This window comes from Zosterops lateralis (assembly GCF_965231275.1).
Source record: "Zosterops lateralis genome assembly, chromosome: 3".
NCBI classification, from domain to species: Eukaryota; Metazoa; Chordata; class Aves; order Passeriformes; family Zosteropidae; genus Zosterops; species Zosterops lateralis.
In genome coordinates this window covers 104066481-104081073 of record NC_139764.1, presented here as the reverse complement: position 1 = coordinate 104081073, position 14593 = coordinate 104066481, and the positions used below count along the sequence as shown (strand labels likewise).

General features: G+C 41.5%; 1 protein-coding gene across 1 annotated transcript; it reads left to right on the top strand.

Annotated features, from left to right (window-relative positions):
• Positions 1-1016: 1016 nt before the first annotated feature.
• On the top strand, positions 1017-14392 carry LAPTM4A (lysosomal protein transmembrane 4 alpha). Its single transcript, XM_083856933.1, has 7 exons — positions 1017-1193; positions 7907-8027; positions 10146-10222; positions 10318-10440; positions 11549-11644; positions 13013-13111; positions 13618-14392. Exons 1-7 carry the CDS (start codon positions 1095-1097, stop codon positions 13690-13692), a joined length of 690 nt encoding a protein of 229 aa, XP_083713059.1. The 5' UTR covers positions 1017-1094; the 3' UTR covers positions 13693-14392.
• The last annotated feature ends 201 nt before the right edge of the window (positions 14393-14593 follow it).

Below are 14593 nucleotides of genomic sequence, written 5' to 3'. Positions count from 1 at the left end.
GGTGGGATAGAATAACTTTCGCATCTGAGACATGCTCCCTCCTGGCACTTGCAAAAATTAACACTGCCCCAGCTGGAATCAGGACATCAGGAGACATTACTTACTCACTAATATTTTGGAATTAAGAGCTGTCCATACTCACAAAATCAATTAGGTTGGGAAAGACCTGTGAGACCATCGAATCCAAACCATGACCTAACACCGCGTTAACCAAACTATGGCACTAAGTGCCATGTCCAGTCTTTCTTTTAACACCTCCAGGGACAGTAACTTCTGTTCCAATGTCTAATCACTCTTTCAATGAAGAAATTCCTCCTGACGTCGACTAAACCTGGCTGACACGCAGAGCTTGAGGCCATGTCCTCTCAAGCTGTTACCATTTGCCGGGGAGAGGAGGCCGGTCCACACCCGGCCACAGGCTCCTTTAGGGAGGTGCAGAGAGCGACAAGGTTCTCTCTGAGCTTTCTCTTCTCCAGGCAAAACACCCTCACCTCAGCCGGGCCTCATCAGACTTCTGCTCCAGACGCTTCACCAGCTCTGCTGCCCTTCCCTGGACGTTCTCTAGAACTTCCTTGTCCCTCCTGAACTGACGGGCTCAGAACCGGCCGCAGAACTCGAGGCGCCCGTCACCCGCGCAAAGTACAGGGGAACGTCTCTAGACGACGCAGATTTCCCCACAGGTTTTCCGCTGCCGCCCGGGCTACCAAGTTCCGGCTGTTCAAACCTCCGGCGAGCTCCTCCCGCGCTCCAGGGGCACAGGGCAGGACTTTCCTGGCCAGACCCGCCCGCGGGCCGGCAGCAGAGGCGGGCAAAGCCCAACATGGCGGAAACAGCGCCGCCCCCACCTCAGGTGCGGCCCCCGCCGCCGCAGGTGAACGCGGGGCGTCAGTCCCCAGAGCTGTTGTGATTGGTCCGAGGTGCTGTCAATCTCTCGTCGCCGCGGCAACACAGACCCGCCTCGCTACGCTCTCCCGGCGGTTGATTGGTCAGTGCGGCGGTGACGCGCGTGCCGGGGGTTTTACGGCGCTCGGTGTCGGGAACTGCCCGGAGAGGGCGGGTGGTGGGTCTGGCGGTTGGAGTTGAGCGCCGCCGCCATGACGTTCAAGCGTAGTCGTGACCGCTTCTATAGCACCCGCTGCTGCGGCTGCTGCCATGTGCGCACCGGCACCATCATCCTGGGCACCTGGTACATGGTGAGAGTCGGGGGCGGCCAGCGGCTGAAGGGGTGGCGGCGGGGGCCGCGCTCAGCGCGCGTGCGCGGGGTGTTCGGTGGGGCGGGGGAGCAGCGGCCGCTCTGAGGGGCCGGGGGGTCCCGCGGGGTCCCCTCCCCTGCCTGGGCTGTTGTCCCTTTTCCCCAGGGGCCGGGGGGTCCCCGAGGGTCCCCTCCTCTGCCCGGGCTGTTGTCCCCTTTCCCCAGGGGCCGGGCAGTCCCGCTCCCCTGCCCGGGCTGTTGTCCCCTTTCCCCAGGGGCCGGGCTGTCGTTCCCTTTCCCGAGGCGATCCGGGGAATTGTACGAGGGGATTTCCTGGGGTCACCCAGCGGAGCTCGGGTCCCTCTTCTTTCCCGGGGGCTAACTAAGCCCTGCTGTCCCTCGGCAGCCTCCCTTGTTGTGGTTGGAAAAAGAAAGCGAAGAGAAAGTTCAGAGCGTTTTAATCTGCGTCTCGGAGAGATTGTGTTACTCATCTCTTTTTTGGTTTGAAGGAATTGAGGCTTCAATACAATACTGAGCGTGTCCTTGGTAAGGGAGGAGATTTGGGGGAGGCTGGACTTTGGGGTCTATAAAAGGAATAAGGTGAGGTACCTGTGAGTGCTGTGTAACCTCTGAGAGGAGGATGAGTCTCCAGAATGAGCAGGAACTTTGTGGCAAGGGAAGTTCCTGGTTATTCCGTACTCTGTTCTCGACACAGTGATTGAAGAGCAGTGGAAACAAATTTGGCTCCCAAAACACCTCCCTTTTTCTAACTGGTGAATACTTTTTTTTCCGAGAAAGAGCTGTGGTAGGGAAGATGAAATATTAAGAGATGAAGTTCTGAACTAGGGTGAAATAGAAATGTGAACACAGTACCAGCAAGTTAAAGGCCTGGAGCCATAACTTCCCTTGGTTCCCTTAAAGGGGGCCTGAGCTGCCCTTTATTGAAGTAATTTCCTCATCCCTTGCCCTCGTGGGCAGTAAAAATGAGAGGATAGTTTACAGAAGTTGTGTCATAGCTTTTCTGTTCTCCTGAAGTTGTAATCAAAACTGTAATTCTCCTTTGCCCTTCTCCAGATTGTAAGAAACAAAGAATGCTGAATTTTTGTGCTGTTATGAAACAGCCGTTCTCAGAGACTGCCTTTAGAGGCATGGGGATTCGATTTTGGAGAGTTCATGGTTTATTTTCAAGAAGTATGCTGAGATCCTTATTTTTATGCGTCTTGGTCCCTCAGCTGGCAAAAAAAAAAGTACAGGCAGACAAAGTTGCTGGGGAGAAGAGAGGAAAAGGCAGGGTAGGGGCTTGGAAATGTTAAAATACTTTAGGGAAAAGATACCTCTTTTTCATAAAGAAATTGGGCAAAGGCTTGGTGCTGATAAAGTTCTGTTACTAGTTAATTTCAATGGAAAAGGTCCATTGCAATATTTAGACTCAAACTTCTTCTGGAAACTTGCAGACCACCCTGTGCTGATGGATGGAGTTCAAGAATATGCTTCTGGTCCCCGAGATAAAAGCACGTATCGTTAGCAGTGAGGGGGACTGTAATCCCCCTTACAGAACAAAAGCACCTCGTTGCCTTCCGCGATTCCTGTTGCGGGAGTGTCTGTAAACCCCGGGACGTGCTGGGGGCGGGGGACGGGGACATGTTTCCGTGGCCACAGACCTGGTAGCGCTTCCAGTTTCTACCTCTCCTGCTGTGCTTATGTTTCCCCTGGTTGCCTGGATGCGGCCCCTCTCTTTCTCTCTGCCCGGGCACCCGCGGGGCTGCGGCCCCAGGGCGGAGCGCGGCTTTGATCTCCTGTGACCGCCCGCTCTGCCAGAGGGAAAAGAGTGCTGAGTTCAAGGCAGCAGGGACCATGCAAAGTGCTTCAGAGGTGCGGAGTTTTGTTAAAAAAACCCCCTGTATATCGAACAGCCTGTCGAACACTTTGTTAAACCGTGCGTTGAATGTTTTTATCCAGTTCTCAGCTGTCACCTGGGAAAGGGCGAGAACTATTAAGTCTGGCAACAGTTGGCTGTTTGAGCTGAAATGAGGTTAGAACATGAAGCTTTAGGTGGTCTTTAAATCAGCATTCAACTACAAATTATACTTTTTTGAAGGTAAGATACAGTTGGGACAGTAAAAGTTAAATTTCGTTGCCTGCTGCCAAACTTTAAAAAAAATGGTCCAGAATATGTCAGGTCTTTTAAACATGTTTATTAATGCACCACTTAAGTATAGCTCTAACTTAGTCTTTCAGGTTCTTATGAGAAGTATTTCTAAATCAAATAATCTTTACTTTTAAGTTATGGTGGGACAAATAGTAGTAACTTTCTGTGTAGGTTGGTGTTTTTTTGGTTTGTGGACTTGGTTTTTTTTTTTGTATTTTGTGTGTTTTATTTTTTTGGATTTTTTTTTCTTTTTTTAAGGACATAGTTTTTTGGAGAGGGAGAAGTTTAGTTCAAGAATAGTTTTGTTACTGAAAATCTTGCTATTTACTATATAAACTGTGTGCAGTGCAGTCCTGAAAGAATTTGCTATCAAACTTAAAATGGAGTCTCATAGCAATCTACTCCAGATGTTTTAGTAAGATAAGACTCCTGTCTACTTAATGTGTTAGTTCTTATATAACCATTTCTTTTAGGCATTTTCCTATTCCTTGATTATCTGTCTACTCTTAAATAATGCATGTAATTAACTTTGCTCCTCACTAGAGCAGTTTTATTTATCACTGTCCTCGCTGTGCTTCTGCAAGTCCAGAGAGAACGGGGACTACCTTCTAAAATGTCTGCTGCTGATGCTGTGTGAGCAGAGTGTCTCAAGCACAGCTCTGTCCATGTGCTGCTGCTGTTTGTGATCAAGAAATAAAAGTGTATTTACCAAAAGACGAATTAAGAACCTTTCTGGCAGAATTGTACTCGAGTTCCAGGGCTGATAAAGCTTGGTTAGCTCTGCAACACCCACTGCTGTTCCGTGTGGGAAGGAAACAGAAACCTCCTGTTCCTCTCTCCATAATTGCAGTGCTGTTGCTTTGAAGTTTGTTTCTTCCTGTAAACTTTCATATTGGGCCCTGCGCTTTCCAGAAACCGGAAGCACGAACAGTGCACTGGCAAAAATGGGATCAGAGTTCAGTAAACAGCCCAAAAGCCAAGAGCATTGTTTTGGAGGGAGGGGCTGGTGCTCTCGGGCAGCAAACTTGAGGGCTCCAGTCACTGATGCAATTGCCTCTGGTTAGCAGGAGCTGAGGGGGATCTCTGGAATTGTTTGTTCACTGAACCAGACTCACAGAAATGAGCCAATATAACTGGTCTCAGTCTCATTATGGTAGTGTTAGAGGCTCTGCAGTACCCTATTTAAAATTACTCTTCTTCAGTTTTTATTATTTCAGTATTTTAATAAGCCAGGCCAAATCAGAATCTCCCATCTTGTTTTGTATTGGTGTTTTTTTTCCCCTTTGGGAACATGTCTAGGGAAAAAATACTGGAAAAGTGAAAGGGAAATGAGTGTAGTAGTGCAAGGCAATTTCCCTCTTTCCCCTCATAAAAGGATATAAGCAAAGTATAAGTAAGAATTCTTGGGTTTGCCCAAGTCACTCAGAGTGCTTGGGGAAAAACAGACTTCATGTTTAGGCCTCCAGAGAGATGAAGCACTTACATGATGAGGCATAAAGTGTACTCTGTGGAGAAAAAACTCACTAATTAAAAAGCTAATGCTTGTTAAGAGTTCCACAGTCTTTTGAGTTCAAATCATGTGGGGAGCTAATGGTTCTGTTACCAGTGTGTAATAAATGCTGACTTCCTACTTGAAAATTTGAAATTTCAGCTGTTTGAATTTTGATACAAGCTACACCAAACTGTTAAACGTAGATATCCAGGATATGAAAATATAAAATACACTCCTCAAACTACTACAAAACTAAATTAAGATTATTTTCATCTTAATGGAATTATTTTTTGAATAAGAACTTGAACATGCATTTTGCACTTTTTTTGGTTACTATTTTTGATTTCTTAGCAAAAAGACCAGAATGAGACTGCTGCGATTTCTGAGGTGTTACTTTAGGGTGCTGCACTATCCACTGAGTGCTGCCTTGTCAGGTTTGGGGTTTTTTTGAGTTTGCTTTTTTTTTTGAGGGGGAGATGGCGATGGGTTTAATTCTCATTACACTGAGGCATAAATGAGTTATGGTTTTTTCTGACTTCTCTCTGTAGACATTTGTGAACATACATTTGATTTGCGGTGAGTATATGCTTAAAAGCTCTAATGATGTTCTGTGGTCCAAACCATATTCTTTCTGCCTGTTACACTGATTATTTTGAAACAAGCCTTGTGGTCCTGCTGTTATCAAGCTTCTGGGAAAGAATGGAAGTAGTGAAAATAGAAGCTCTGGTTCTGTAGCTTGTAATTGAAATCCATATGTTAAATGTGATGAATTGCTCAGTGTTGTGATGGATTTGTAAACAGCAGTAATGGAGCGCTGGAAACCCTGAGGTGTTAATTGGCAGAGGTTTGGGTTTGTTTTTGTTTAGGCTTGTTTTGGTTTGTTACTATTTTTATAGTAACATTGATTAGATAGTCTCATTGATTCTAATAAGGTTGTATTTTGAATTACTATTTTCTGTTTTACTTGCACACTATTTCAGGTTGAGAAAATAAACCTTTAATACTTGGAATTGGATTCAGTAACTAGTGAAATTACTAAGGACTTTGGTATGCTGAATTAGGACCACAGATAGGATGAAAATAAAAAAAAGTGACAGATGGAGAATTACAACCTCAAAATTCTGAGGCATTCAAGTTCGTCAGTACTTCTATAGTAATTCAAGTGCTGCTTGCTCTTTATCCTGAGGCAAATAGCCTGTCATGGCAGTCACACTCATAACCGTGTATAAAGAATAAATGATTTAGTTGTAATTGAACATGTACTTTTGTGCTTTATAAAGTAGAGGTCAATGTTTCAGCTGCCAGAGACCTGAACCTTGACATGGGCTTTTTGGAACAAGTACAATGCAAAAAAGGTATTTTCCAATATCTCCAGATCGCACACAGAGAGGAGGAAATAGGAAGGTTGAAAATGCATTGAGAGCAGAAGGTCAGAGTACAGAAGGATGAATCAGGTGGGAAATACCAGAGTTCTATATGTGTGACCAGTGGTGAAACAAAATAAGATTTAAAGACAAGAGGCAGGTGAGCAACTTGGCAGTTTGCCCTTTAAGAAGTGTCCTGTGAGAGTGCAAATAAGTGCATTTCGAGGCTAAAGATACTGGTGATTAAACAGAGCTCTTCACTGCTGGCTGTTTTGCCTACTATGTTTTATATTCCAAGGCATAAAATGCCTTATAAAAATACAAGTGGCTCGAAATAGCTTGAGATTCTAGTAAGTTTGTGAGATACTTGATGAGATTATTGCATTTCTACAAAGTGACCAACTTTGATTCCACTAAAAGGTTCTTTTTAGCAGAAAGTACAAGCAAGCTTATCAACATGTATCTCTAAACCCCTGGGGGGAAAAAAAAGAAGAAAAAAGAGTAAAAACAGTGAGGGAGGGGGAAAAAGGAATTGAGTGTCAAAATTTTTAAAAGCTTCAAAATTGTTTTTTTTCTGTACTGAAGTGTTCAGTAATTGTACGTAGACTTGCCACCACTGTTGACTCCTGGAACCATGCCAGTAGAAGAAGAAATACCCGGCAAATATTAAGTTGTGAGAAACTGCAAACCAGTTTGGTTTTTTTTTTTTTTTTTTTTTTTGTTTTGTTTTTTTTTTTTTTTTTTTTTTTTTTTTTCTTTTGAGGCTAATTGGAAGGGATCCTGCTGGTGGTGGTGACAGTGCTGAATACTGATTGGAAAATGTCTGCAGCCCGAAAATACCGTCAGGAGTTCTGTGTGTTACGCAACCTTTGGCGTGTGTCTGCAGATATTAGGAACAGAAACTATGTCCCTGTAACCCTTGAATACGTTCTAAATGCTGTCAAGGCAATTTTACAGAGGCTTAAGCTGCTTCTGATTCTTTGAGCTCTTACTGAAGACATTTCTGGTGTGAACCAAAATGGGGCAACAGAAGGAGCCCTAAGTGGCAGCGTGAGGGAGGAGAAGGACTGGTGAGGACACAGCCCGTGCTGAATGTGTGCACATTTTGGGGGTTGATCTTCGTGTGAAACTTTTTAACTTCCCCCGTGGCTATGTATCCTTTCTGATAAGGACTGGTGAGGTTTTAATAAGTGATCTGGGAAGCAGAGGGAAATGTTCTCTAGGTTACAGTTGAAACAAGGCAGAAACCCAGTAATTTATTTGTGTGTTAAATTAACTCAATTTGTTGTAGAAAGCAGAAATTCTTTCCAAATAGTTCTCATTCTGTACCTTTACCTTCCTGACCTTTAACTGTTTCCTGTTTTCCAGTTCACAAATCTGTCTATATCTATCACATTCATCAAGCGCAATCAGTTAATTACGTTATTTGAATCCCTAAGAACCTTACTATCCCCTTAATTTGTAAAGTTATTTAGTTGTGATTCATTGAAGCTGGCAAGTGCTCTGTGCTCTTTGGGTTGTTTTGGTAGTGGTTTAACTAAATCAGCTTGAAATTTAACTGTAAGTTGGGCTCTTTTTTTTTTTTTCTTCCACATACAGGCAAAGGGAAGAGTTTATTTTTAACTGAAATAAAGGATTATTAGTGGTCGTTAAAAAGATCTTGGCTGTTGCAATGTCATTAACCTTGAGGTAACTGTGATCTCTCTCAGGTGGTGAACTTGCTGATGGGCATCTTGTTGACAGTAGAAGTGACTCATCCAAATATGGTGCCAACTGTTGATATCCAGTATGAAGTCATTGGAAATTACTATGCTTCAGAGAGAATGGCTGGTAGGTCTAGAACTCTGCTGGCTGATTGGAATATAAAATATGCAGTATCATGGATTTGTCTTATACTAGGTTGTAATACATGCACGCACCTTTTAATAAATATGGTTATCTTGTTTTCTGAATTTCTCTTCAATTATTCTGAGGTCGAATTCTTCTACAAGAATAAAATAAAACTTCATGGACTATTATTTTAACTTCATTTTATGATCAAGCATCTTAAATGATGAAAATTCTCGACCTTCTGATGCTTTGAGTGTTGAAGTGTGTGGGACATCTGATTCACTTTCTCCATAAACATTAACTATCTTTGCTGTCTCAGTAAAACAAGCAGCAGAAAACAAGTTTAAAGACTTTTCTTCAGAATTTTTGGTTGTCTTCATAGATCAGGAAATACCTTAGAGCTCCTGCGTATGAATTTACCAAGAAGAAAACCATGTCTTTTGAAGAAAAGTGGAAGAATTGGGATGCCAAGTACCTGAGTGTTTCTCTAAGTTTCACCTGCAAAATAAATTAAAGAGAAAGCACCACGAGCAGAATTAAGTCCACCCTGTTACTGAGTGTACGATGTATACAACTGTAATTGGTGTCAAGCTTTTAAACTATTGTATCTGTAAACTTGTGCATATGCTTTGCTTCTTTTGGTTTTAGATGTGCAGGAATATGTGTAGTGTGGCACTTCTAATCTACCTCAGTCTGTTGTATTACATGAAAATTTAGAGAGGGTGAAACTCAGTGAGGTTAAATAGTACAGTACAAAACTGGGTTTTGAGTGTTTTGGGTGAATTTTTCATGACCTGGGTTGAAGATCTGTCAGTTCTGACCTGTGACTATAACTCACATTTAATAGTAATGAAATGAGAGTGGGATCAAGGACCAAATTCTTCATGAGGTTAAGATATTAAGTAAAATCACAGCAGATTTTAAATGTCTGTAAAATGTCATGAGCTGTAAAGGCTGTTGGTGTACTTGGTAGCCTTAAGCTTATATGAGTGAAAGATGCTTCTGAAGCTGAAGGTGCTTTCTTCACTCCTTAGTGTAAAATCTGTCACATGCTTTTGACTTAAAAATTCTTACTCTTTATGTTGGGATCTGGACTGGAGAGTTTTGTGTGTGTGAAAAAATGTTACAGGTATTTATTGTATTTGTGTATATTGTGAGTAACAGCTCCTCAGAAGACAACCACAGTTAGTGGTGATTGCTGAGACTTAGGTCTGAACAGCGCAGTGCATTTCAGACATGGGGGGGGGGGGGGTCTCTTTCTTGATGCCATCTGTGTGTGTAGATATTACCTTGCACTGAACTGGATATGTAAGTGCTTCCACAGTGTGTCCTTTCAAATTAATTGCAGAGTAGAAAGGATTCTCAGATAATCTCTTTTTCAAGCAGGGAAACCACAAAATATTGGCTTCAGTATTGCTAAAAACCATCAATTTACCACATCTATAGACTCTCAAGCTGGTTTCTTTGTTTAAAAAGAACAAGTATAATCTAACTCGTGGAAAGCAGCTGTGCTTCTGTCATCACTAACTGTGATGCACAAGGAGAATCTTTATCACGCAGCTTCCGTGAGTGTCCTGGATTTTGCTACAAATTGGTTTCTGTTCAACTGCTTTTTCTTGTAAATAGTGGGATACCTTCCACCCAGTGATTTCCTGTTTTCCTTAGTGCTACTGAAGGAGCAGTGCTGCTCCTCCTGCCAATGACCAAATTACGTAACCAAACCACTTTCAAGTGTCAAGGTTGAGACTGTGTGAGCTTCACTTAAGATTCTGTCCATTTGTAAAGTTAATGGCTCACATACTTTCAGCGCTGACACATTGCAAATCAGCGTCATTACGGTGCATTACTGTCAAACTACGTCACGCTTCTAATTGGTGATCCTGGGCTTTAGTCAGGCTTTTGGTGAAGGCAGAGGGATTTTTCCAAGTAGTTGTAGGTTTTCTTGAACCAGATCTTTTTTTGTTAGGAAGGATCTGAGCTACTCTGTTCTGCTGGTAGTTGGCACAAATGAGTCAGTTGAGAGCAGATCATAGTCATGGACAAAGCTTGGGTACCTGTCAGCTGCAGTGTGACAACTCCAGGAGATGACTGATTCTTACTGTTTTTCTTTTAATGCAGAAAATGCCTGTGTTCTGTTTGCTATCTCCCTCCTCATGTTCACAATCAGTGCAATGATGGTGTATGGTGCCATTGCTGTAAGTATGTTTATAATACGTGGTTTTAAAGTTACTACTTGATTTTTTTTAACTAAATAATTTACAGGCTGCTCCTCTTTTCTGTTTCTTCTTAGCATCGTGTAGGCTGGCTGATTCCATTTTTCTGTTACCAACTCTTTGACTTTGTGCTCAGTTGTTTGGTTGCCATCAGCTCTCTAACCTACTTGCCCAGAATCAAGGATTACCTGGATCAGTTGGTAAGTATTCAGTCAAGTTGATATTTTACATCTGAAATTAAAGTTTGTTTTAATTGGATCAGTGATTGAGCTACACTTTCCTTCCTGCACATAAGGAAAAGAAACTCAGCCTGCAGCAGCCAAAGGTGGTTATGGTAGCTTATCAGAGGTGGAAGAGTTAAAGGTGTCATTGCTCCCTAAAAGGAAAGCCAGGGAGAGTAAGGAAAGAATTGTGACGGGAACTACTGGTTTAAACTGCATTGGCTACAAATGGACTTGGAAATATGCTCATAACCCTTTAAGCAATTGGGCTTGGTGGCAATTTTGCTGCTGCAGATTAAAAATGTATTGACCCTTATTTGGTAGGGAAGGGGAAGAGAAGTGTAGGTAAGGACTGTAGAAGTGAAGGTAAGGATTCCTACAGCATTACACATGGAATCTGAGATTCCAGAATTTCCTTTTTACACTCTGTGTGCCTCCTCAAGTGGCAAAAACACTGCAGGAAACTGCAGTGGAGTTCTTGCTAACACTTCCTGCATTTTAACTGCAAGAGGAGTCAATGCATGGAATGTACCATCAGCAGGGACCACAGGCTCTGGCTGGCTGGTGTTTTGATCTGCTCAAGTAGATGCTTAAAAACAAGTCCAATTGTTAGATTGGTGTTTGAGAGAGGCTTTGTTACTGTGGTTGGGGAAGGAAAAGAGACAGGTTTGCAGACGCTCTGTTTTGACTCCTCCAAGTTTGGAGCGACTTCTGTGTGTTACGGGTTGGACTGACAGGATGTAATTAACAGTAAGTCATTAATGAGTTGTAGAGGACCATAAGTACAAATGCTGTCCTGTAGCTGTGAAGAAGAATCTGTGTTGGCATAAGACTGATGAAATGACTAGGGACACAGACTGTACTGTAGTGATCTGTGGGATAGAGGCAGAAAAAATACTGGGCTTTGTGGGAGCATAAAGAGGAAACTTGTTAGAAGTGGAATTTTTTGTTTCAGGGGAGTTTACACAAAGGTTTGTTTCATCTGGTGTGTAGTTTGGATGTTTTTCTATCATATTTGATTGTGCAGTGTTCACTCTTATCTCTTCCCTTTCTCTCCCTTCCCCTCTTTTTTTTTTTTTTTCACTAGCCGGATTTCCCTTACAAAGAAGATCTCCTTTCTTTGGACTCCAGCTGTCTCTTGTTTATTGTTCTGGTGTTCTTTGTTTTATTTATCATTTTAAAGGTAAGTTAAAACTTAATCATGTGTCTGTTGTAAGAGTTAATAACTATGAAGATGCTGTCAATGTGAGTTAATTCTCAATGCTGAATTCAGAACCCAGCTGCCTTCTTGATGCAGAAGTAAGAACTTAGAGCACAATTGTTAGGATATTCAGTTCCAGTATGACTTAAGTCTAGTATGTTGTGTACTGGTGTCTTCAGCTAAATTGTATGTGTGCAGTGCATGTGCTTATGCAGCTCTGCCCTTCCTGAGTAGGAAGGAGGAATGCAAAAAGACTTTTTGTCTATGTGGAGATAATTTTAGTATTTGTAATTAAGCTTGTAGTGAAATAATACTGAGTTAATTCATACAAGTTTCTAAACAAAATTTTTAAAATCTCTTGCTGTACCTAAGAAACTAGGATGCAAGTTTTGGAAGAAAGGTGATGGAATGAGGAAATGTATAAGTTAATTCCAGACCTGCATCTTCCTCCCTACTGAAGGGTGATATTACCAGTTACTTTCTTTCTGAAGATCTAAATAATGAAACATTCATTTGAATTATAAACACTCCTGTGTAGACAATGTATATTAGAGAAATGAATTAGTAATATATATTGGCCATGATACTATTCCTGTATTTCATTCAAGCTGCATTTAAGAAAAAATGAAATAGTGAAAAATAATTTTACTGATTTTTCTGTACTTTTTTCAAGAGGAATGTTTAACTGAGGGAAGTGGAAGCCTAATACAGTAGATAACACTTGTGTATTGATTGGGAAATTTGGTACCTTTTGTTACAACAGCACTAACTTGCCAGTGAGATTTGGAGAGGTTAATGTTACACAAATTATTAATTAAAACCCCCCCTAATCCTCATCATACCATGATAGCATTTCTTTCTACAGCAAGTCAGTGTTGACTTGCAGTTCAAGGTTCATTGCTCTACCCTCTCCCTCTGCCTCAGTTGTGTGCTTGAGCCTTCTGCTTCACACTGACAGTTGGAGAAATAGTCCTTACTGAGGGATGAGTGGGATTGTACTGTTGCCCTCTCCTCCTCCTCCTCCTGGCAAGTTTGGACTGAGATCCACAGAAGCATTAGCCAGTTGGGGATTAATTTGATTAGCACTGCTGAGACAGACACAGAGATTAGTTGAATGGATCTGTGAATTCTTTTGCTAAAACCTGTATGGTGCATCCTCTCTGAGTCACTGTGACAGCAAAGCTAAATGGAGAGCAACATAAGTATGTGGCCAGGTCTGTGAAATGGCAACCATTCCTCAGATGTGTACTGTCTAAGTACATAGGAATCATAGGAATGTAATTTTTTTCCAATGTATAATTTCTGAATCAACCAATGCTTATGAGGTGTTTAAAATCTCTCTTCTTTCAGGCATACCTAATTAACTGTGTATGGAACTGCTATAAATACATCAGCAGCAGAAATATGCCAGAGATTGCTGTGTACCCTGCTTTTGAAGCTCCTCCACAGGTAAAACCTCTCTTTGAGATAAAAGGAAGCAGTATCATTAATTTTGAAATAGAAAATCACCACATCCATTTATGTTTCCAAACCTTGTTCAGCTTTCTAAAGAAAGACTGGAAAGATTAAAAAAATTAAAGCAGCTAATTTTGTGATAGGTTATTTCTTAGCTAAATTCTGACAGTGCCTAAAAGGAGAGTCTTTAGAGAGAAGTCTTTGAATGTTTTTTTTTGTGGTAGAGGGAAGCTTTGATTGCACTAGTCGAAACCTTCCTTGCTGCTTTGCAAAGTCAAGATGCCATGGGGTGTGGAATGAATGGCCCAGGCTCAGCAGAGCAGTAAACTGCTCCTGTACCTTCTTTCACTTCCTCATTTGCTTACTAGGAACAGCAATAAATTCTTAAAATAACTTTGTCTGCAGCAGAGTTGCTAATGAGGCATGTGTCTTTTTTTTTTTTTTTTTTTTTTCTATTTGAAGTCTTTTGCATTAATCATTTCAAAATGTCTTCTCCTTAGTATGTTCTGCCAACCTATGAAATGGCAGTGAAGATGCCGGAGAAGGAACCTCCACCTCCCTACATACCTGCCTGAAGCAATTTTTATGTTCATTAACATCTGTACCAGCTTCCTGGGAGTTTTGTCTTTTAATCTTTCAAAACTGCTTAAATAATAGAAATATTCAGGGCTTTAGGAGCAAACTGTTCTGTTTAAAATATGTTTGATATAAACTTACTAAGCAAAACACATCTGAGAGTGATTTCATTTGCTTTTCGTTCTCCCTAATGCTCTTAAACATTTTATTGCCTTAGGGCCTTACACCTGCAAGAACTTATGCATGTGACTAACTTGTGGCTTTTAATAATACCAGTTGAGCCACTCTGATTGAAGTTAGTTGTGATTATAAGTGTCTGCAGGATTATGCCCCTAATTTATATTAATTTTTTGTAAAGTAGTTCATAAAGACAATCTGATCGTGCAGCAAAATGACAGTTTGCCTTTATCCATTTTTTGGAAGGGGAAGGGTTTGAATGTGGTATATATGTGACTTTTTTACTTTGCACTTTTCTCATATGTTATCTTACCTTTTATTGTGGTTTTTTTTGGTTATCCTATGTCTTGAAACAGTATTTTTGAGGAACAAGTGAGGGTGGCACAGGAGTTCTATTACAACAAGCTAGGAATGCAAGAAAAATAAAGAGAAATGTGGAAGATGGTTGCATGCTTCTAATCTTCTATGTATTTTCCTCTTTGTGATAAATGATACTTAAATAAATCTTTTACAAAATGTTTACCAGTAGTGTTGGTTGATCTTTATGGTGGCTTTTTTGTTTAAGTGCTTTGGTATGCTGCAGAGAGTCCAACATATTCAGTTACAGGTTTAGTCATTGATCCATTCTTCAGTGGATGTCCTTGTGGCTGGAGAATGTGAATTCTCTCTAACACAGTCCTGTGTTAAATTAAAGCCTTTGCAGTTAAAGTGCTTGGTTGCCTT

Coding starts and splice junctions, on each gene's coding strand:
- LAPTM4A (XM_083856933.1), top strand. CDS start 1,095: ATGACGTTCAAGCGTAGTCGTGACCGCTTCTATAGCACCCGCTGCTGC. Junction 8,028..10,145: donor TGCTTCAGAGAGAATGGCTG/GTAGGTCTAGAA, acceptor CTTTTAATGCAG/AAAATGCCTGTGTTCTGTTT. Junction 10,223..10,317: donor TGGTGTATGGTGCCATTGCT/GTAAGTATGTTT, acceptor GTTTCTTCTTAG/CATCGTGTAGGCTGGCTGAT.